Source organism: Protopterus annectens, chromosome 1.part0 (assembly GCF_019279795.1).
Source record: "Protopterus annectens isolate FY-2018-M chromosome 1.part0, PAN1.0, whole genome shotgun sequence".
In the NCBI taxonomy this organism is placed as follows: domain Eukaryota; kingdom Metazoa; phylum Chordata; order Ceratodontiformes; family Protopteridae; genus Protopterus; species Protopterus annectens.
The window spans coordinates 1,062,087,272-1,062,110,922 of record NC_056725.1 but is presented as its reverse complement, the minus strand read 5'-3'; the positions used below and the strand labels follow the sequence as shown (position 1 = coordinate 1,062,110,922).

The window sequence follows — 23,651 nt, the reverse complement described above, 5'->3', positions numbered from 1 at the left end:
TTGAAAGTTCTAATGCTGTGCAATTCTTTGCAACACTGAACTTTCCTTTCATCCTTTCTCTTCTGTAGTAACACCCAGCTAATATAAAATTGGATTATCCCTTCACCTGTATGTCTGAGTTATTCACCATTATTGGTGACTATAAGTACAACAAGGAAATGGCATTACAGAAACATATTTGTCTCATGTATCAATATAATACTGAAATAGTGCATATAAGAAACCCAGATAAAGAACACATTCAAACAGCACTTTAAACTAGGAAGAAGACTGCTACCAATTCTGGATGTGAAAAACTTTAGGAAAGGGATACAAAACAACTATACGTATTGGGAATAAGCACAGGACACACAAAAAACAAGCCACTCTGGTGGAATCTCATCACCAATTAGGCTGTATAAGAAAAGGAAGAAAACCAAGGCAAAAATTAGGAACTACAATCCCCAGCAAGGTAAAAAATCAAAACTCATTCATCAGTTTAAACAAGCAAATCAAGGGCTAATTAAATCCACCAAAGCCAAATGTGAGGTAAAAATATCTTCCCTGGCTAAGTACAAGCACAAAGCATTCTTCAGCTATGTCTGCAACCTCAAAGGCAATAGACAACACTGCAATGAAATAATTGTAAATGGAGCCACCTACATTAAGCCAGAAGATACAGCAAATCTACCGGCAGACAAATTTAGCTCCACTTTTACCCCCACCTGTCCCTCTCTCAAACACCTTGGGAAATACCCTCAACCATTACTCCCCCATCTATCACTAGGGAATAGGTCCCCAACTAATTTTTACAGGCCAAGAACAATGCATTAATGGGCCCGATAATATCCTAGAATGCTTGCTTAATAGCATGAAGCATGACATAGCAGGACCACAGAATCACAGGTGAATGAAGGCTGCAACTGTCATCCCTCTGGAAAAGGGTGGCCCATCTCCAGATCCATAAGTCTGACAAGTCTCATATGCAAAGCCCAGGAAAGAATTATCATGGAGATGATAAACAATGACAAAAGAAACCATTAGTCACTGGATCCAGCCCAGTTTGGTTTTGTCAGGGGCAGGCCATGCCTACTCAACCCAGTGGCTTTTTGAAAAAGTCACCAAAGCAATAGATGAAGGCAAAAATATGCATACTGCTTACCTTGACCTGGCCAAAGTATATGACACAAAACCACAGTCATTGTAGACAAACTCAAGAAATTAGGTACAACCCCCTATGCCACCCTCTAGAGAGCCAGCTGGCTCACAGATAAAACCCATGAAGTTAGGATAGAGGTGTCTACCTCTACTAAAAGTCCATCCACCACTGGAGTCCCTTAAGGCTTGGTGCTGGGATCACTCCTTTTTCCATTTACTTCTCTGAAGTCAAGGCCAATGGCAAGGGCCTCTGTCTGACCAAGTTTACTGATGACTGCAATGGTGCAGTCATAGACTCCCCCAGTGATCTAAACGTTAATGGCAAGAAATGCAAAATACTATCCTTTGGGAAGACTGCTACCCTTGGAAATTACCACACTAATAATGCACCCCAAAGAGTAGACCCAGTTAGGGATTTGGGAACACATGCAGACATAAGCCTAGTCTTTGACCATCATGTATTTGTGGTAGTAAGGAACTCATTTATAAATTGCACAATATAGAATAACTGTATTGCACTGTCAGGGATTTGAGAACACATACAGACAAAAACCTACTCTTTGAACATCATGTATTTGTGGCGGTAAGGAACTACTTTACAAATTGCTCAATATAGAATAAGTGTATGACATCTAGGTCCATGGGTGTCATTGTTCTGCTTTACTCAACCCTTATCAGATCAATCACTGAGTACAACATCCCCTTTCATATATACCTGATCAGGAATATACTACAGCTGGAGCATACAGAGGTTCCTCACAAAATAAATACATGGCCTAAACATCATGACCTATGCAAACGGCCTCAAAGCCCCATCTTTGTAGTCCATCTCCAACAGACTGCTGACAGTCCAACTCTGCCTGGCCTATAAAACATTCTCTTATAGGTTCATAGGGTCATAGGTTCATACTAGGCTATCTGCCCTAGGGCATTTATAAGCCTAGCCAGAGTATGTTTGGCTTTCGCCACCCATTTTAAATTAAATTTGCTATGCCCTTTTTCGAGGTTAGTATACTGTGCCTCTGTCTAACAGTGACACAGAAGTGATACCCGGGGTAAACCTATGATCTCCCATCCACTCATCAAGATTCCTCTTGAAGAGAGTCAATGAGGGACTCTGCCTAACCTGGACTGGGATTTTATTCCATAGTGAAGGGAGCCTCTGGGTTATGAATTTGTCCCTCCAGCATGTCCTATTTATTTCAGTGCTGAGGTTCAAGTCTCTCGAGCATGTAGCTCGATGGGATTTGGATTTTTTGAGGTGCAGCATGTCCCTTAATTCCGGGTTGGACATGGCCTTATACATCAGGCACAGGTCACCTCTGAGCAGGTGGTATGCCACTGAGTAGAGCTGGAGTTTCTTTAACCGGGCAGCATATGGCATCTGTTTGAGCCCTTTGATCCTCTTGGTGAGGTACTTTTGGGGTCTTTCCAGTTGCTGCAGGTGTTTGGTAAGGTACATCCCAAAAGGGGCATTGTACTCGATTATGGGCCTGATGAGGGATGAGTAAAGAGGCACGATGACCTCCCCTAATCTAGATGTGAATCCCTTCATTATTAGGTGGGCTATATAAAATGTTTTACTAACCACTTTGGCCACGTGGTTGTCAAATGAGAGATTGCTATCACCTTGGGTCCCCAGGTCCCTAATGACTTCTTCTGTACTTAATGGATTACCACCTATGTGGTAATTTGTGGGCACTTTGTTTTTGCCAAAGGGGATGACTATACACTTTTGGCGTTTAGCTTGAGGCCATGGCTCTGGCACCAGTTGTCTGTTTCTATGAGGCCCTTTTGGAGGATGCTTGTGTCGGCTGGAGAGTCGATTATGGCGCCCAGTTTGCAGTCATCTGCGAACTTGGTCAGCCACAGTCCTTCCGTGTTGGCCTGTACCTCCGAGAAATATATACCAAACAAGAGAGGTCCCAGGACTGAGCCTTGTGGGACGCCACTTGTAACTGGTTTGGAGTCTGACATGGCTCCAGCAATTCTAACCATGTGGGTTCTGTCCTTGAGCCAGTTTGCAACCCATCTAGTGACATAGGGGTTTATATTTAAGCTGGTGAGCTTATCTATAATGCCTGAGTGGGGTATTGTATCGAAGGCTTTGCGAGGTCCAGATAGGCTGTGTGGACCACCTTCCCTTCACAATGGCCTTGGTGACTGTTTCAAAGAAGTCAACCAGGTTTAAGAGGCAGGATCTGCCCTTAACAAAGCCAAACTGGGTATGATCCAGTGTCTGTAGGTCCCCAATATCTTTATTTATGAGGTCCATGATGATCCTTTCCATAGCTTTGCAGACCAAGCTAGTCAGGCTTATGGGGCGATAGTTTCCAGGGTCCGTTGAGGCACCACCTTTGTGGAGAGGGACCACTGTTGCTGTACGCCACTCTTTAGGTACATATCCTGTAGTAAGGCTGAGATTGAACAGTAGTTTTTTGTTTGGGTTTAGCTATTTTTATGTTATGTTTGGGTTTATCTCACTCTGATGGACCTGTTGCACATCTGCAAAACAAACAGCATCAGAATTACCCAATCCAGGGACCAACCCTCACCTGCAACATGAATAGGACATAATCATAATGAAGGGAAAGGTATGCGTCTCAGAGACCATCTCTTCTTTTGAACAGACTTCCCACCCAAGTGAAGCAGAGTTCTTCCATACCCCAATTCAAATATAACTTGGACCAGTGGATGGGAAACTGGAAATGTACTCCTAGTTTGGCGCCTATGCCTCTAGTAGACAGAGCTAGCTTATAAATGCTTGACCAACCATGCCCAAGCCTAACTACACACCTTAAAATAACAGCAGCGTATACAAATCTGTCCGACAGACTTGGGAAGCAAGGCTTAAAAAGCCTCACTGGGTCACTAGCCTAGTAATTTGGCCACTTTCTATTATTCTGTATTAATCTGACTCCCAAGCCACAGTGCTGTACAACAGCCATTAAATTAGCGCAGGTGAATTCTGAATACTGTAATCGCCAACCGAGAGTGCTAAACTTTACTGTAATTCACTTAGTTCCTCCACTATTACTTCTATTACAATTAAAAAAAAAAGAGAAAATGGTTCTGTGCAAGATGGATTATACTCGAGTTTTGCATGATGCTCTCAAAGTACTGCTAGTTATGAATGTGACAGTAAGATAACAGCAAATCCCTGCTACTTGGAAATTGTAATATAATGATACTTTTAAATGGGGCAAATGGAAGAAGTCAACAAAACAAGTAAGAATTTCTCAGGTGGGAAACATTTTTGAAACATTTTCTTGAAAGACATTATGAAGTATTAACAGAGAAATGAAATGGATAGTTCAGCATTACATAGTATGTTTTCTTAAAACACAGGTCAACAATAACAAACACATTAATTTGCTAATGTACAGGACAGTGCAGTTGTATAGATAACTTACCATAATTGTAGATGCTGGAGTACATCAACACCACAGTACTAAGACTTGGGACTTTCTGCCATGCAGAATCACGCAGCCAGCCCAAATATCATAGTCATTCACAGTATCCCACCCGGCAACCGTCCAACATCAGGACATCAACAGTATAACGGTACGCCAGCTCCATTGTCAATTCTTTCTTGTCAGAGGTACAAAAGTCCAATGTTCCTTGAACAGAGCATGACCTATACCACTAACCTTACTGAGAGATGCAGACAATGTTTTGATAAAGAAGCAGAGAGGGAGGGGAGGAATTGGACAGTGAATAAATAGGATACCCCATCACAAACCCCTGGGACAGAAGAAAAGAGAGGTAAGTAGGGAGTGAATGAATATTTCAACAATGCAATATTCAAACATCTACAATTATGGTAAGTTATCTATACAACTTAATTACAGCTACCCATGACAATCTATCAGCCAAATAGCTTAAAACAGCAACTAATGCTATTGTATATCCAATTTCAATTCTGATAAATCAATCCAAATCTGAAAATAAAGGTGGAATCCTTACAGCTCTTTCAAACTATAGGCTAATTGCTATTTTATCTCCCCTATCAAAAATATTAGAAAAATGTATTCATACCCAACTTATCAACTTTGTAATGGATAACAAGCTTCTGTCTTCAACTTAACAGAGTATCAGTTCTCATCACAGCACAACTACTGCTATGCTGAATTTTGTTGATACTGTCAATACCCACAGACATGCCGAAAGCCTAGCCTCCACCATCTTTCTAGACTTATCAAAAGTTTTTGATAGGGTCTCCCAACAGAAAATCTTACATAAATGCTCATCCCACCAGAGAATCTTATCTAATCTCTCATCCTTAAGGCTCACCAACTCTTCACTGGACTGCTTCTATAGCTACCATTCAAACAGAGCACAAGCAGTAAAATGGAAAAATTATTTCTCTACTTTGCCAGTAATTATTGGTGTCCCATAGAGATCTACACTGCTACAAAAACTGCTACCCTAAGTTCAAGATGTTGATGACTCAACCTTAATCTAGTCTACCAAATCTCTCTCTCCAAACCCGAAGACCTTACACAACAATCCTTCTTATTGACTGAAACATAGCTAAATAATTCACAACTAATATTAAACCCTAAATGATTATTTATACCAAAACATCATTTTTACTATAGTCTCTGCCAAGAACACCATGACAGAACAATTAAAACCACGCAAAATTACTGGGTGTCATCATAGATGAGCAGTTGAAATTTAACCACCATGTAATAACATACGGTTATAAATCTCATAAAAAAATAGGTACATTATACAGAGTAAAAAATCTACCATACTGACTCAGCCAAAAGATACATAGCCTGTACTTTCTTAATGCCATCTCTCCTCTACAGGTTCATAGGTAGGTACTAGGCTATCTGCCCCAGGGCATTTATAAGCCTAGCCAGAGTGTGTCAGTTTTCGCCGCCCCATTGATTAATTAACTGAGCCTCTGTCAAGAAGAGCCAATGAAGTGATCCCAGGGGTGTATTTTCTGTTACCCATCCACTTGTCAAGGTTTCTCTTGAAGAGAGTGTTAGTGAGGGACTCTGCCTAATGTAGTTTGGAATTTTGTTCCAAAGCATGGGGAGTCTCTGACAGGAATCTATCCCTCCAGCATGTTCTATTTATTGTTGTGGCGAGGTTTAGCTCACTAGAGCGTGTGGCTCGCAGTGACTTGGATTTCTACAGGTGGAGCATGTCTATCAATTCTGAGTTGGACATGGCTTTGTAAGTCAGTCAGAGATCACCTCTGAGTAAGCAATAAGTCACTGAGTACAGCTGGAGTTTTTCCAGTCAGGCTGCATAGGACATATGTTTGAGACCAGTAATCCTCTTGGTAAGGTACTTTTGTGGTCTTTCCAGCTATTGGACGTGTCTTGTTAAATGCATCTCAAACGGGGCATTGTACTCTATGATGGGTCTGATGAGTGACGAGTAGAGCGGCACTATAACCTCTATTTCCAGATGCGAACCCTTTAGTAATTTAGATGGGCTACACAGAAGGATTTCCTAACTACTTTGGCAATACGATGGTCAAAAGAGAGATTACCATCTACCTGGGTCCCCAGATCTCTTATTACCTCTTCTGTATTAAGGGGGCTGCCACCTATGTGGTAATTCATGGGTGTTTTGTTTTTCCCAAAAGGGATGACTATGCATTTTTTGGCATTTAGCTTGAGACCATGACTTTGACACCAGGTGTCCGTCTCAGTAAGGCCCTTTTGGAGAATGTAAGCGTCAGCCGGAGAGTCAATTATGGCTCCCAGTTTGCAGTCATCGGCGAACTTGGTTAGCCATAGTCCTCCTGTGTTTGCCTGTACTTCTGAGAAGTATATGCCAAACAGTAGGGGTCCCAGGACTGAGCCTTGTGGGACACCACTTGTGACTGGTTTAGAGTCGGACCTGGAGCCCGCTATTCTTACCGTGTGAGTTCTGTCTGTAAGCCAGTTGGCAACCCATCTCATGACATAGGGGTTTATGTTCAGACTGGTGTCAAAAGCCTTGGCGAGGTCAAGGTAGGCTGTGTGAACTACCTTCCCCTCATCCATGGCCTTGGTGACTGTCTTGAAGAAGTCAACCAGGTTTAGTAGGCATGATCTGCCCTTAACAAAGTCGAACTGGGTCAGGTCAAGTGTTTGGAGGTTCCCAATGTCTTTGTTAATGAGTTCCATGAAGATGCGCTCCATAGCCTTCCAGACCAGGCTAGTCAGGCTTATGGGGCGATAGTTACCAGGGTCAGTTGTGGCCCCTCCTTTGCTGTGCGCCATTCTAGGGGCATGTTGCCTGTGGAGAGGCTGAGGTTGAACAACAGTGTGTTTAGGTGGGGGGTTAGTTTGTTCTGTAGTTTGTGCAAGACACAGCCTGGGACACCATCTGGCCCCATTGACGCTGTGCTTTTGGCTTTTGAAAGGGCTGTTTTCACCTGTGCGTCTGTGATTTCTGAGACACTACACTTTTCTGGTATTACTGTGGGGGCCCCTTTGGGGGTGAAGTTTGCACTGAATCTATCCGCCAGGATGTTGGCAATATCAGTGGGTTCAGTATGTTTTGTGTTATTTTGCACTAGCTCAGAGCATATCTGCGAGTTGCCACTTAGATTCTTGACATAGCTAAAGAAGGCTTTGTGGTTATCTTTCGAATCCTTGGCTATTTTTCTTTCGAAGTTAGCCTTGGAGGATTTTATGAGGGACCATAGTTTCTTACTGATACTGATCAGGGATGTCTTTCCTTCTTGTTATTTGCTTTTTTTCTGAACTTGTTTCCTCCTTCTATTGTACAGCCTGTTTATGGCAGGGGTCCACCAGACTGGTTTCCTTCTTTTAGGGGAGTGAGTCTTGGTTTTGCTAGGGATGGCACAATCCATGCATCCTTGTAGGTGCTCATAGAGTGCATTTGTAAAGGTTCCTGCATCTTGGACACCATTATCCTTTAGTGTGGGGGCTGTAAAACTTACCACCTCTGTCTTAAGTAAGGTGAAGTTTGTTATAGAAAAGTTTTTCACTGTGGTTTCCTTGGTTGGAGGTGGTGGTGTGGTGTGAACATCCAGAGTGATTAGTTTATGGTCTGATCTAACCAGTGACGAGTTGACCTCTGGTGTGGAACACCTGTCGCCCATGTTGGTGATGACCAGGTCCAATATGTTTTCACCTCTGGTAGGGGAGTTTACCAGCTGATCCAGGGCATTTGAATTGATAAATTCCAGGAAGCACTGGACCTGGGAGTTTGTACTGGAGTAGTTTTACCAGTTAATGGTACGGTAATTGAAATTGCCCAATAGCAGGGTGTTTGGTAGGACCTTCATGTTTTCCAGTGTCTCCAGAAAGGTGGAGTGGTGGTCCTGGGTCATAGAGGGTGATCTGTAGCAGGCCAGAATTTGAATTGCAGATTTGCCTGATGTTAGCTGCACATGGATAATCTCGGAGGTATCATGCTGTGCCACTAACCTGGAGGTGTAGGTATCCTTGATGAATATGGATACATCCCCTCCTTGTGTTTCGGTCCATGTTCTGTGGCCGAAATGTGTGGTATGAGTTGTAGCCAAGTAGTGCTGGGGTGCTCTGTGAAGCCTTGAACCAGGTTTCAGTTACTGCATAGATGTCGACATTCTCCATACTGAGGAGTGCTTTGAGCGCGTGCATTTGGAGATGTAAACTCCTGGCGTTGAGTAGAATAACCCTTGTTTTTCTTGTGCTGTTTATGGAGATGAGTTTGACTTTTGAGCCTTGCCTAAAAAATGCACTATGGGGGCAGCAAAAGCCTTGGCCAGTATTCGAAAGCCTAGGGGTGACAGGTGCAAGCCACCTCTTGCGAAGCAATGAGGCCTGTCAAGCATGTCATCCCAAGCTGACAGACACTGGATCTCCTTTGAATGACACCAGAAGCTTAGCCAATTGTTGAAATTGATAATTTGTTCTTTATACTGTGGTATCATTCTTGGTGAGGGCAGGATGCTACTCAGGGTCATATCCGCCTGGGCTACATGATCAGAGAGCTCTTCCATGTCTCTTTTCATGTAGTCCAGGGAGGTACATCTCAGGTCATTCACACCAACATGAACAATGACAGAGTCAAATTTGTACTCGTTCTTGAGTGACATGAGTGCTTGTGTTATGTGGCGGATTCTGGCTCCCGACAGTCAGCTAACAGTAACCTTCTCCTTGTCCAGCCTAGTGAGTGGGACATCAGTGTGCCTGACTATAGAGTAGCCTATTACTAGTGTGTTAGGTATGTTATTTTGCCTTAAGGGCTGTGATTGTGCGGCACACTGATTTTGTGTTTTATGTGTTGTCTGGTTTGTGACGGGAGGTGCAGGTTTTTTGGGTGTCTGCTTTGGAGGTCTGTGATGCATTTGCAGGTTTTTATTTAGAGCCTCCGAGCATGATTTTTTGCCAGTGCTGGTTTAGTATATGTCTGTGTGAGGCTGGAGGTGTGGTACAAGTGTTAGCCTTCTCCTCATGACTGCCTGTTCCAGTCTTGGGTGGAGAGAGCTTAGCCTCCAATTTAGCTATATAATTGCATCTCTCACATACATTAATGTTTTGTGGTAGGAGGAGAGGGTTGTATGTGTACATGAGGCAGTTGTAACACTGCCTCAGGATACCCAGGTTCACCAGCTGGACTGGAGAGTATACCTAAATTTGCCTTTTGGTCATGCCTGAATAGTAGGGTGAGCTGCTTAGTCGCTTGGTTGGTGAGGGGTGAATAATGAGCCTTGCCCTGCTGGGCAATCAAGTGTCGGGGTATATTAGTGCTTGCTATTAGCAAGTGCTGGACTGTAGGATGCTTTTTAAGTGCTTAGGTTGAGAGTTAGACTACTTTCAAGGGAAAAACTGAAGAGGAGACGTGGTGGAGCCGGGATAAATTTAGCCCTAGCTAACCGGCGCTGCCTGGACATGCAAAACCGTGCAAATCTGTTTTTTACAGCAGGGAAATGAAAGAGATAGAAATTAGCCCAAAATGGCCTATAAAAGTACAGTTGTGTACACTTACCATAAATGTAGATGTTCGAGTGTATTCACTGTTGCAGTCATTTCATTTGGGTAATCTGCTGGCAGGTTGCCCTCAGTCGGCCTGAATATCAAAGTCTTGGGTCCTGCGTCGGTTGCCATCTCCTCTTCCATGGCATCAGGGGTTTAAAACAGGCAGCCAACGCCATCTTGCCCCATATGTCAGGTGCCCCCCAAATGGGGAGCAAAAAAAAAATATATATATATATATATATAAACTATAAATACATGCATTTGTCACAACATAAACTTTACCTTCATCTAAAACCAAATACACCACAAAGTCTGTAGAATATAGTGAAGGAAAGAAAAGCTGTAGAATAAAGGGGGATGGCAGGTGGGTAACCCGGACTGCAACAGTAAATACACTCGAACATTTACATTTATGGTAAGTGTACACAAATGTACTGTGTTCTTAGTGTTTCACTGTTCCAGTCATTACATTTGGGTAGAATCCCAAAGCTATGGATGGGAAGCTGGAACTAAATAGCATTAGGAGCACCTATAAGGCCCTGCAGAACTGCAGTGGCAAAGCCTGCCCTGGACTTAGAGAAGAGAGGCAAATGATAATGCTTTGTAAAAGTATGAACAGAACTCCAAGTAGCAGCTTCTGGAATGTCTTTGGTTGGTACCCCTCTGAGAAAAGCTGCTGATGTAGATGCAGCCCTGGTGGAATGTGACCTAATGCCCTTGGGCACCAGTTTACCATGATGCAAATAGCAGAAATGAATGCAGTGGCTTATCCACTTTGAAATAGTCTGATTTGAAATAGCCTTTCCCTCTGATCCTGCAGCAAATGCCACCAGTAGCTGCTCAGACTTTCTTAGAGATCTGGTCCTGTTTAAGTAGAATCTTAGTTGTCTATGCACATCCAAGGAATGCAGAATCCGCTCCCCCTTGTTCTGCGGATTTGGATAAAAAGTTGGCAGGTGAATAGTTTGGTTAATAGCCACACTGGATACCACCTTAGGCACAAAGGAAGGATTGGTCCTGAGGGACACACTGTCTGGGTAAAATATAATAAAAGGCTCCACAGCCATGAGGGCCTGTAGCTCTGAAACCCTTCTTGCTGAAGTGATTGCCAGAGGTAAAGCTGTTTTCCAGGATAAAAACTTTATATCTGCAGTAGCAGCTGGTTCAAATGGAGGCAGGGTGAGCTTTTCCAACACAAAATTGAGGTCCCATGCAGGAATTGGTGATCTTCTGGGAGGCCTTACATTTTTGGCCCCTGTAAGATACTGTTTTAGCAAAGGGTGAGAAAAGATCGGTGGCTCTGTGTTGCAATGAGCCAAGATGGCAGAGGCATAGATTGTTATTGATGAAAAAGATAGGCCCTTGTCAAGCATCTCAGTCAAGTATTGTAAAATCTCAGGAATATTTGGCTTTGCTGTGGCAGTTCCTTGTGCTTGGTTCCAAGCACAGAATCTATTCCATTTATCAGCATAAGATTTTCTAGTACTATGCCTTCTGGCTTCCAACATGACATCCATCACAGAATTACTGAGAGGTGTTGTTTGAATAACTATATCATCAGCCATGCTGCCAGGTTCTGAGTTTGGAGCTGATTGTGCAGGATTTGACTGTTCTGCTGAGACAGTAGATAAAGGTTTTGAGGCAAGTACCAAGGAGGGAGTTGAGACATATTCCTCAGGATTTGGTACCAGTGTTGGTGAGGACAGTCTGGGGCAATCAGAATCATTTTTGGTTTTTCTTGCCTGACCTTTAATACGACCTTGGGAAGAAGAGGCAGAGGAGGAAAGGAGTAGACCGATAGGTTTTCCCAACTGAAGGAGAGGGCATCCACTTTCCATGCTTGTCTGTGACAAGTCCTTGTGCAGAATTTGTCCAGTTGACAATTCTGGGGAGAGGCAAATAGATCTATGTCCAGGCTCCCCCATTTTTTTGTTATCATGCTGAAGACTTGCGGATCCAGTTTCCACTTGTGAGGGTCCATAAGGTTTCTGCTTAGGTCGTCTGCCAGAGTATTTTGTTTTCCTGGCAGGAAGTGAGCTTGAAGATGTACTTGGCAAGTCAAAGCTGTGTTCCACAATGCCATGGCTAGTATGCAAAGGGGGTAGGAGCGTGTGCCCCCCCCCCCCCGCTTGTTTATGTACCACATAACCGTGGTGTTATCCATCTGTATCTGTAGCTGTCCTGGATGAAGTAAGTCCTTGAAGGCTGTCAGGGCATTCTGGACAGCTAACATCTCTTTCTGGTTGATATTGTTTTGGGCTCCATATGCCCTGAATGCATCTCCCCGCCAGGTGGGCCCCTCAAGCATAGTCTGATGCATCTGTAGTTAGGATTTAGTTGGCAGGGGGTAGAGTGAAAGATCATCCCATGTTCTGGTGACAAGTCTCTGCCCACCAAAGAAACTCCTGTTGTAGGCAGGGAATGAGAAGAATCATCATTTCCAGACTGTGACAATGTTGACTCCATAAACTTTTTAGGTACCACTGAAGTTTCCTCATATGCAGTCTTGCATATGGAATCAGTAGAATGCAGGATGCCATGAACCCCAAAGCCTGCAGAAATTGTCCTGCAGATAACTGTGTGTTTTGTTGCCATCTGTTTAAAGTAAATAGTCAGTTGCCTTTGTTTGTCTGGCATAAGGTAAGCCATCTGGGCAGTTGTATTCAAGCTTGCACCCAGGAATGTTATCTTCTGAGAGGGTACCAGTTGTGATTTCTTTTCATTTATTGTGTACCTTAGGCATGTTAGAAGCCTTTTCACAAACACCATATGTTGAAGAAGAATGTCCTTGTTTTCTGCTTGAATGAGACAGTCGTCCAAGTAAGGATAGATTTGTATACTTCTTTGTCTGCAAAATGCAATTACTGGTGCCAGGCACTTTGTAAAGACCCTGGGCGCAGTAGATAAGCCAAAGGGCAGGGCAGTGCAGAGAATTGGTACTGCATAAAACCAGCCTAGAAGCGGAGGTATCTTCTGCACGATTCCCTTACTGGGATATGCAGGTATGCCTCTTAAGTCTAGAGTCACTAGCCAAGCGTTCTTGCCCAGCATGGGCAGAAGCTGCTGCAAAGTTAGCATTTTGAATTTTGGTATGTGCAAGAATGTGTTCAAAATTGATAATTCCAGTATTGGGTGCCAGGCCTTGTCTTTTCTGGGTACCAAGAACAGTCTTGAGTAAAACCCTTGTCCTTTTTCCTGTTCTGGCACTGGCTGAATAGCCCCCATATCCATGAGGGACGCAACTTGTTTTTGTGCCTCTGTCCATTGATTTTGTGGCAGATCTGGCCAACCATTTGGAATTGGAAGAGTGTTGAAATGAAATATTTATCCCTGGGATACTATGTTTAATACCCACTTGTCCTGGGTTATTAACTGCCAATTTTGAGCATGAAGTGCTAGTTTTACCCCTAAGGGGGCTGCCAAAAGATAAGTGCTTGGTGATGGCAGAGGGAAGTCAATTGAGACTGTTTACTGTAGGGTTGTGCTTTACTTCCTCCAGATTTGGAGGTAGAGGCACCCCATTGCTTTGACCTGTAAGCATCCTGTGATTGGTATCTAGAGCCCTTTGAGCGCTTGGATTTGCCCCGTTAAGCTCTGTCGGACACAGGAAAGGACCAATTTTTTGCAGGCCAGTGTCTACTGAATCTTGGTGGCTGCACTTGTAAAAAGTCTTTTACAGTTTGCATCGACTTAGCTTTATCTTCCATTTTCTTTAAAACCTCTTCTGCCTTATTACCAAACAGAGTATCATGCTGTAAAGGTGCATCCAACAATTTAGCTTTAACATGATCAGGCAAATTTTGCCCCTTTAGCCAGGCATGCCTTCTAATCACAGATCCAGTAACTGAGGCACTGCAGGAGGCCTCTAAGGAATCAAAACCACATTGCAAAGTACGCTTTCCAACTTGTTCTGCTGCATGCAATAATGCCTGTAATTCTCTATTTTCCACACATTCAGAAATCAACATAATTTTCTGTTTCAATAATCCCATAACATGCTGTTGATATTTAAGCATATGAAACTGGCAGTTTAAGGCCCTAATTGCCAAGGTTGCAGACGTATAAACCTTCTTTCCCCATCTATCCAGCACCCTGGAATCTCTATCAGAGGGGGTAGGATTCTTAGCTGTTGAGGCCTTTACACCTTTGGGACCCTGTGAGATAGTTTCAGGGTCAGCAGCAGGGTTTTTGAATAAAAATTTGTGTGAGTCAGGAACCCTGTAATATCTGTCTGGCTTGCTAGGAGCCAGAGGTAAGGAATCTGGAGTTATGCTTGATTCCAAAAACACATCAACAACTATGTCTAATACAGGAGGTATGGTTAAAGGCCTATGCTGAGGGAGAAGGAGGAAATCCCAAAGCCTCTTTTTTGATTCTGAGAAATCTTGACTCTCCCAATGAAAATGTTACCTCAAAGTATGCAGGGTTTCTCCAAAGGAATAATCTTCAGGAGGAGATGCAGATGGGATTGATTCCTCTGCATCTGAATCCTCATAGGGTGGTATAGAAAATTCCTGATCAGAAGAGGAATCAGAAGAAATAGAAACCTGACCTGAAGATTCATAATCAGTGTCTTGCCTAGGCCTCTTATCGGGGGTGGGGGGTGGGAACCCCTGATCAAGGTAATCAGGTCTTCAGCCATTTTGATCATCTGCTTTTTGGGCATAGAGGCCTGAGCACGTGGCTCATGCGTCATTTTTTTAGCCTTAGGAAGTTGCTTTTGTCTTTGTTTTTGAAGCTGGCATCGATTTTATATAGAAATGTTGAGGCCTGAAGACACCCTCAGAAGCCGGTGCCTGTTCAGCGGCTCCAGACCCATCCGAGGGAGAGACATCCGCAGGAACAATACTTTGAGAATCTCGCTGCGAGCCGGACTCCACATGGGTCTCGGTAGAGGCCTGTGACTCCAAAGTAGTGGCTATCAGCGGCTGCGAAAGCACCTCACTGAGTACCGGCGAACCGGCGACTGGCTTAGGAAAAGCTTTGTTGCCGGTTTTGGACCTCGACGGTCTGTCTCTGTCCTTTTCTTTGCGTTTTTTGTGAACTCCAGTAGTCGGATTGCTATCCGATGACATTTCAGGGTAGTTAAATCTGTTTCCAACATATTTTGAAGCAAAGATATAAAGACGCTTAATAGTGCGTTGGTTAAATCTAGCACAAAACTGACAGCAAGGCACGTTATGATCTGGGCCTAGGCAAAGAATACAGTACAAATGAAAATCCTTATGAGGTATTTGCTTTCCAAAAGTAATGCAATTAACTTTTACTGACATCGGTATGGAGCAAGAAAAAGTTTCCCCAACAGGGTACTTAGCTTTAACTGAAGACTTCGGCTCTGAAACTCGAATTCGAAAAATTCAGGAGTCAGCCGACCAGCACTTGCGAATTGCTTCTGCTTCGGGCACTGCACGGCAAGAAAGACCAAAGAAAATGGCGTTGGCTGCCAGTTTTATACCCCTGACGACCTGACGTCATGGAAGAGGAGACAGAAACCGACGCAGGACCCAAGACTTTGATATTCAGGCCGACTGAGAGCAACCTGCCAGCAGATTACCCAAATGTAATGACTGCAACAGTGAAACACGAACAATATCTACTAACTTCTGGGCTGGAACCACTCCCCCAGGGACTTAACTAACCTGAAGTCTCATAACTGTCCAAACTTGAGCAATGTAATAATAAAATAGCCAAATCTGCAGTGCACTATAACAGAACACACACTAGAGAAAAATCACTAATCTCTATATCCAAATCATACAATACTGCAGGTGACTTTCTGTATTCAAGTAGCATAGCTAAACTATGGAAACATATCCCACAACCAGTGAAATAAAATCAGAACGTAAAGCCATTTAAAACATAACTAAAACTTCACCTTATCAAATCAATGAATCTGGTCCTATACATCACCTGGATAAATGCCACTGTTATCTTCACTTTGCCATATCATCAAACCATTTCTCTTCATTCAGAATCCTACATTTGACAACTAATCTTATCAAATACTAGAATAGTTTTACTAGAATCTCCCAGCCATATACATGGTTTTATGACACTGCTCAACCCCCACCTCTATAATTCTAATTTAAATCTTATGATAGCCAGAGGTCTGTCCAGTTGAAGGAGGAGGTGACTGTTCTCTACGTCCCTCTCTGAAGAGTCCTTGAATTGAACTTGCTGATCTGCCTGTTCTCTGGGGTAGTGAAAAAAATGTTTGGCAAATCCCATTTGTGTATCAGGTCCAGGAAATCTTCCCCTTTCAGCATCCATTTGTTGGGGTTGTGACACCACCACTGGCAACAGTAATCAAGGAGCCTAAATCCTCACCAGTGGGAGATGTACATTGGGAAGATGACAAGCACACACGCAGTATTTCCAGATGCAGCTCTCTGCATCAAGTGCAATTTCACGTAAGAGCACACAGAGACCACAGACAGTCTGGGCCTGGTTTCTCCCTCTTTCCCCAGATCCCCAATAAGACTCCCCACTGGCATAGCTATAGAGTTGAGATATCAGCTGAGTGGCCAAGCCAAGACCTCCGGCACCCTCTCTGTCCAACCAGTGCTTTGTGTTCCTGCCCAAATAGTTGACACACACATTCTTTGAGATTTGATTTACACACACATGGGAAAGACTGGCACAGGTTCACTAGCTATGCCCCCTTCTACTCAGACTAAAAGGTAGTTATCACTGCCACCAGCCACATCCTTATGAGCTACTTTAAGGCCCTTAACAAAGGGGTGTCTAATCTTACTGTACAATGTTACTATTAATCCAAATGGTAGTTTGACCAAGAGGAAGGTCATTAGGAGTGGCCCATAGTGTCACCAAATAAATATGCAAGTACTCTCAGAGCTTAAATATGTCTCACAAATATCAGCCACAATGAAAGGTTTAAATATATTTTATTATAAATAATAGAAGAACAAGAAAATACTCTGTATATAATCACAGTAGCTTCAGGGTTCACAGTCACAGGAAATATTTAAAACATTGCATGATAGCCTCAAATAATAAATAAAGAAAAACATCTAATTAAGCTTTCTTATATTCCAGACTATAATTACAAGAATTATACTGTTCTCTAGACTTACAGAGCAAGCAGACAGATGTGGTCAGTGGATGTTCTTGGCAGGTCAAAGACAAAATATAAAATGCTCTCTCAGAGACTTCCCAAATTAATATCCCACGTATTACTGCTGGGATACTTGCAGAATGACATCACTTCTTCACATCTGACTTTGGTTCTCAGTTCAAAAACAACAGCATTTAGCATCTACCTGTGAAAATACGAAAACAAGGGCTCTTCTTAGACCTAAGGCAGATCCTGGAAGTCATAAAACAATAAAACAATTTCACATCTGAAGCCTAGTAATTATTTCTCTCTCAACATAACACAGAGAGCTCCGTAGTATAGACATCCTGTCTCTGGCTGTCAAAGTAATTTAAATTTTCAGCTATTTTTCTGAAATTAACCTCCTGTGTTTCAGTTCCCATTGTTAAAATATATACATGTAAACAGTTACAATAGTGCATATACATTTCTGTTCTACTCCAGCAGGGTACACTCTGGTCACACCTCGAAGTTCAGTACTTTACAAAATATCTCTTCAGCACACGTCTGTACAAACCATCTTATATGGCATACAGTTCTAATACATTTGTAACACAAGTATATGAATCATGTTGATATTCACAAATGACACACAATTATTTACAATATTCTGGATAGCTAGGCTGGCAGTATCTCCTTTTGTGATAGGGGACTAGAAGTGATGATTTCAGACTATCTGCCTGCAGGCTGTCTTGACCCAGGATGTAACTTAATCCCTGCTCTCCCTCTACAGATAACCTTCCACCCATCTTCCTCAAACTAGCTGCTGAATCCATAGTCTACCCTGCATATCTGCTAATCTCTGCTAATCAATAGATCCCATTCGAGAAGCCACAGTCCCAGACATCTGGAAATCCTTCTACACTGTCCCACTGCATAAAGATGGGAATTCTACTGACATCTAATTATAGACCCATAGCCATACTTTCCCCGCTCTCAAAAACACTTGAAAAATGCATATATACTCAGCTACTGATTCACCACGAAAACCTGCTAACTCCCACTTAACATGGCTTCAGGCCAAACCACAGTACTGCCATGGCACTGTTATCTTTTACTCACACTGTAGCAGACGCCAGAGACAACAACCAACTTGTCTTTTTCTCAAATTCTCCAAAGCCTTTGATACTATTTTACTTCTGTCTAAACTATCTGATCTCAATCTCTCTGGCCCCTCACTTGGTTCACTAGTTTACCTCTCCAATAGGCAACAATCAGTCACATGGCTCATGTCCTGCTCCACCTTTCCACCTATCAAACCTGGAGTCCCCCAGGGCACCATCCTGGGCTCCCTTCTGTTCAATATCTTCACCAATGAGTAACAATCCTCCCTTATTCAATCTCCACTCACACACCCAAGACCCTTTCCTGTCCAAAAGAAAAGTGGCACTCTGACAATCAGCTCATCTTTAAAAAAAAAAAAACTTTTGCTATTTCTTCCTCAACCTCTATCTCATCATAAATCAACCTTTGCCATCACATCCCTTGATAAAACCATTACAGCAGACCCCCACACTAAACTTTTAGGTACCATCATCAATGATGAATTAAAATTTAACTGGCATATCCAGCAAAGTATTAAAAAAAAAAAAGAAAACTTGGTCTACTACAAAGAAATAAGAAATTTCTTACCTCTGATGCTAAACTTTCCCTGGCTCAGACACTCCTCCTTCCCTATGCAGCCTCAGTCTTTACTAACATACAATCTGTGCTTTTATCTAAACTAGAACAAACATACCACAAAACAGCTAGATTTACTACTAACTCACCTCACAGCTCTCACCACTGCCTTGCTCTCAACTCACTTCAATGGCTAGAATTCACCCAACTCCAACTGTCACAATTTCAAATCACACATTCCATTCTATACAAACCTACTTCCTGTCCCCCTCTCTCCTCCTTGTATCCTACTGCATCCCCAATCATCTTCGCTGTATCTCCAATCAACAAGTGCTTAATATCTATACAAAAACATTGGAAAACTACTATACAAATAAACTGTATCCCAAGCCTGGAATAAACTCCCCTTGTAGAACCCACTCCCAACCCAAGCACTTCAAAAAGGAGCTAAAACAACTCCTACTTAACACAAAGCTCTGCCCCTGTAATAACACCACCTAATCCTCCACACCCTTTGCCCCAGTATCCTGTACACAAATATTACACTCCTCAATTTTTCTCTAAATACACTGTTTATTTCATTGTAACTACAAGAGCTAGGCTACTTCATCACATGTAAATATGTACATATTAAGCTCTGCTTTAACTATCTTTTTTTTTATAATTTAGCTCTACTTTAGTATCTTCTCTCAAGACATGGCATATATTAACACTGCTTTTCTTTTCCTCTTTTATCTAATAACATCATTGTTTTATGTTAAAAAAAATCTGCCATCAAGGACTGAAGGAGCTGGCAAGCTTTCCTGCCATGAAGGTGGGGGTACGAGGTTGGAGGGACTTTTGGGGGGAAGAGAGGTGCTTAATGCAGTCACAGCTGTTCCCTATGAGCTGCTTGGTCCTTAACCCCCTCAGGTATGAGGTACTGGTCACATTGCCATTTTCTTTGATTTCTTCCCAGGTGTTTAGCTTTTTCCTATTTAGGGGGAAGGGCCAAAGCTTACTGCAATAGTTTTATACTGTATCTAGGGATGGGGGGTATAAGAGTTCCTTTACTGACTTAGTTTCCCATTATGATCCAAGTCTTTCAAATACCATCTCAGATGGGGGCCCAAAGAAAAATTCCTTGTCTTGTGGGGCATTAAGGAGCTCTGCTTTACATGGCTTGATAAACTACTGAGAAATTAGATAATTCCATGAACTTTTATCTGTCTAGAAGTTCAACAACAATTAACTGCACTTCTGTCTGCTTGAGACAGTTTTCGACACTGATATAAAGTGGAATCTTTTTTTTTTCAAAACTTTTCGGATTGCATGTCTTCTTTTTATGGTTAACTAACATTTTCAGCAAAATAATTAACTAGCAATATATAGGAGTGAGAAGTCTCTGCTTGTTCACTCATCCTGGAAGGAGTGAAGGAGGCAGCTCTGGCTCACTACATGTGACATCAACAACATGCATGGCCATGCCAAGACAGTGCTTTCAATGGTGCATTCACACTATATAGCCAAAGGAATTCAGTGTACAAAGACATGACTCCCCCTCGGGGAACAGAGCTTGGATACGAGCTGCAAAAGAGCATCATGTGATCTTGGTTCCCTTTCATTTGCATCAGCTGCAGCTGCTGATATATATATATATATATATATATATATATAACAGTAATCATAACACCAAATGCATTTATTTCTCTTTGATACCTTGCAGTTACTAGCAGATTTTATAACAGCCAGTCCTGACTACAGTCAGCTCTGTAATCTTGATGGTGGACTCTAGTTTGCTTAAAGTTTATTCAGAATGCAGTGACCAGACTACAAAATTCCATCATGCTGCTGCTGCTGCTGATTTAGCAAATTTCCTTTATAAAACCTTTCATTTACCTGGCAAGGGTAGCTTGAGCTGTATATTGGTGTTGACATGTTAAGATACTCGTCCTAGGTCTCAAAGCTGAATGATTTAAATGTGTAAAAAGCAAATTTTTTGCAAATATATTGTTGAGGAACCATAGTAGTTCACATAAAAACAAAAACTCTGGGTTGTTTACATGTGACTTTGCTTAGTCTGCATGTTGCTTGTTGATTTTTATACTTTTGATAGCCATGTTTTACAGTGTCCTAGGATATAATTTGTTACAAATAAAAATACACCTACTTATCTATTTAATGATTGCCATCTGAGGGCTTAAAAGAACACTTGTAGTGCACAATGTAGGTACTGAAATAAAAAGGCAAAAGAACAGGAATTTCAAGGAGTCTCAGCTCTGCTGGCCACATACCTTAGTGTTGCTGGTCACAGCTAATACATGGTTCAAAGACACATGGAAAAGAAACCAAAGGGGACCTTTCAAGAAAGTGGATAAGGAGCATGAAATAAACCTCTTATGAAAGAGCTGCATTTACTTGAAAAATCAGACTAATATATACCTGCTAAATTGACAGGTTGTGTAAAAACATCTTCCTGTGCAGTTCGTGTTCTGTTATCTTCTTTGATGAACTCCAGGTATGGAACAGCATCACAGAGTGTTGTTGGGGTTAGCAAGATATCAACTCCAGAATGGAATACCTTCATAAAATCATTGGCAATGAGACGTCGCACCTTCTGGGCTTTAACAAAGTAGCGTTCATAATTCCTGAAACAGAGAACAACTTATTACAAAATAGCAAAATAACTCTAATATGACCTCCTGTCTAGCTGAATAATATGTAGAAATTTTAAAAACACCACAGCTCCGAAACTGGATCTAAAACCACACGTAGTTTAATGTTGCAAAGTTGCTGAAATAACAATAAAGGGTACACCAGTACCAGAGACAAAATCACGTTTCCAAGCAAGTAAAAGTAAAAATAAAAATAGAAATGTCTTGAGCAAGTTAAAAGCACAATGTCCGATTTTAGTAAACAAGATAACCTTACAGAAACAAGATTCCCATGTGTGTTAAGCGCTTTTCGTTCGGGTTATACCCGAACTTCTTCAGACAACCTTCTCAAGTTATTGTTGCACTTAAGTAGTTACTTCCTTCAGTCCTATCCTATCAGGAAGAAGTTACAATCAACACTTTTGACGATCAAAACTCAAAGTTTAAACTTTTTTTATGTATAAAAAAGTGTATGTATACATCTAATATAATGATTAGTACACATTAAATTAGTTTAAATATCCGTTTTCTATGGTTACTCAGTCAGCTAATGTAAATGGTCAATACCCTTATTTAACAATTAAACACGTCAATTTTCAAGTTTCTTTCTTTTCACGCAGATGTTCCTGTACAATGCAAGTAGTTAGTACATGTAAACTATGTAATATACACCTAGTTCACTCCTTTGCGTTTAGGTAGTTGTACTATCCTAAAGTACAAAAGAATGTAAAAAAGGTATAGGTAAAAATATTAGTGTGAGTAACCACAGAAAACGGATATTTAAACTAATTTAATGTGTACTAATCATTATATTAGATGTATACATACACTTTTTTAACCCAACAGTTATTAAAAAAACACTCCTCTTAAGTACCCCAATATATGAAAAATGTATATGAAGTATATAAAAAATATATAAATATATGCATGTATGTAAAAATATATATATATATATGTGTATGTAAAAAATGAATCTTGTAGTATTGCATGTATTTTAAAACTAAAAAGTTTATACAGGTAGTATAGTAACAGAGTAATACTAGGTTCCATGTCAAGATTTAAACATAATATATAGTTTTGTATACATATTTCTTTATATATAATACACATATATATATATATACATACGTATTTTTTATATATTTTCTACATACACATATATATATATTTTTTTTACATACATACATATATTTATATATTTTTTATATACTTCATATACATTTTTCATATATTGGGGTACTTAAGAGGAGTGTTTTTTAATAACTGTTGGGTTAAAAAACTTTTAAGTAAATTCTATATTAAAACACTAGGGGGAACTACTGGTTACTTTAGCGAGAAGAATATACTGTTAATACTTTAATTGACTTTAACACTAATATTTTTACCTATACCTTTTTTACGTTCTTTTGTACTTTAGGATAGTACAACTACCTAAACGCAAAGGAGTGAACTAGGTGTATATTACATAGTTTACATGTACTAACTACTTGCATTGTACAGGAACATCTGCATGAAAAGAAACTTGAAAATTGACGTGTTTAATTGTTAAATAAGGGTACTGACCATTTACATTAGCTGACTGAGTAACCATAGAAAACGGATATTTAAACTAATTTAATGTGTACTAATCATTATATTAGATGTATACATACACTTTTTTATACATAAAAAAAGTTTAAACTTTGAGTTTTGATCGTCAAAAGTGTTGACTGAAACTTCTTCCTGATAGGATAGGACTGAAGGAAGTAACTACTTAAGTGCAACAATAACTTGAGAAGGTTGTCTGAAGAAGTTCGGGTATAACCCAAACGAAAAGCGCTTAACACACATGGGAATCTTGTTTCTGTAAGGTTATCTTGTTTACTAAAATCGGACATTGTGCTTTTAACTTGCTCAAGACATTTCTATTTTTATTTTTACTTGCTTGGAAACGTGATTTTGTCTCGGGTACTGGTGTACCTTTTATTGTTATTTCAGCAACTTTGCAACATTAAACTACGTGTGGTTTTAGATCCAGTTTCGGAACTGTGGTGTATTTAAAATTTCTACAGTTTGTGGACGTTTATTGGTGTTAGCTGAATAATATGGCTGCTCAGTTAGGACAACAAAGTAGACTTACATAACTTAATATGGTATAAGATCTCAGAAAATAAGGAATTCCATGACTATATGGAGTGAACTGTCTGTGCTGAAACAATGTAA

The 23,651-nt window shown here is 41.2% G+C and overlaps 1 protein-coding gene across 2 annotated transcripts in view; it reads right to left on the bottom strand.

The window, feature by feature from the left end:
* Positions 1 to 23,651, bottom strand: part of QRSL1 (glutaminyl-tRNA amidotransferase subunit QRSL1) — a 679,774-nt gene that overhangs the window by 12,777 nt on the left and 643,346 nt on the right. For both annotated transcript variants that reach the window (XM_044064940.1, XM_044064949.1), the window contains one exon: positions 21,238 to 21,443. In XM_044064940.1, coding sequence (XP_043920875.1) covers positions 21,238 to 21,443 — 206 coding nt within the window. The remainder of the gene's footprint in view (positions 1 to 21,237; positions 21,444 to 23,651) is intronic.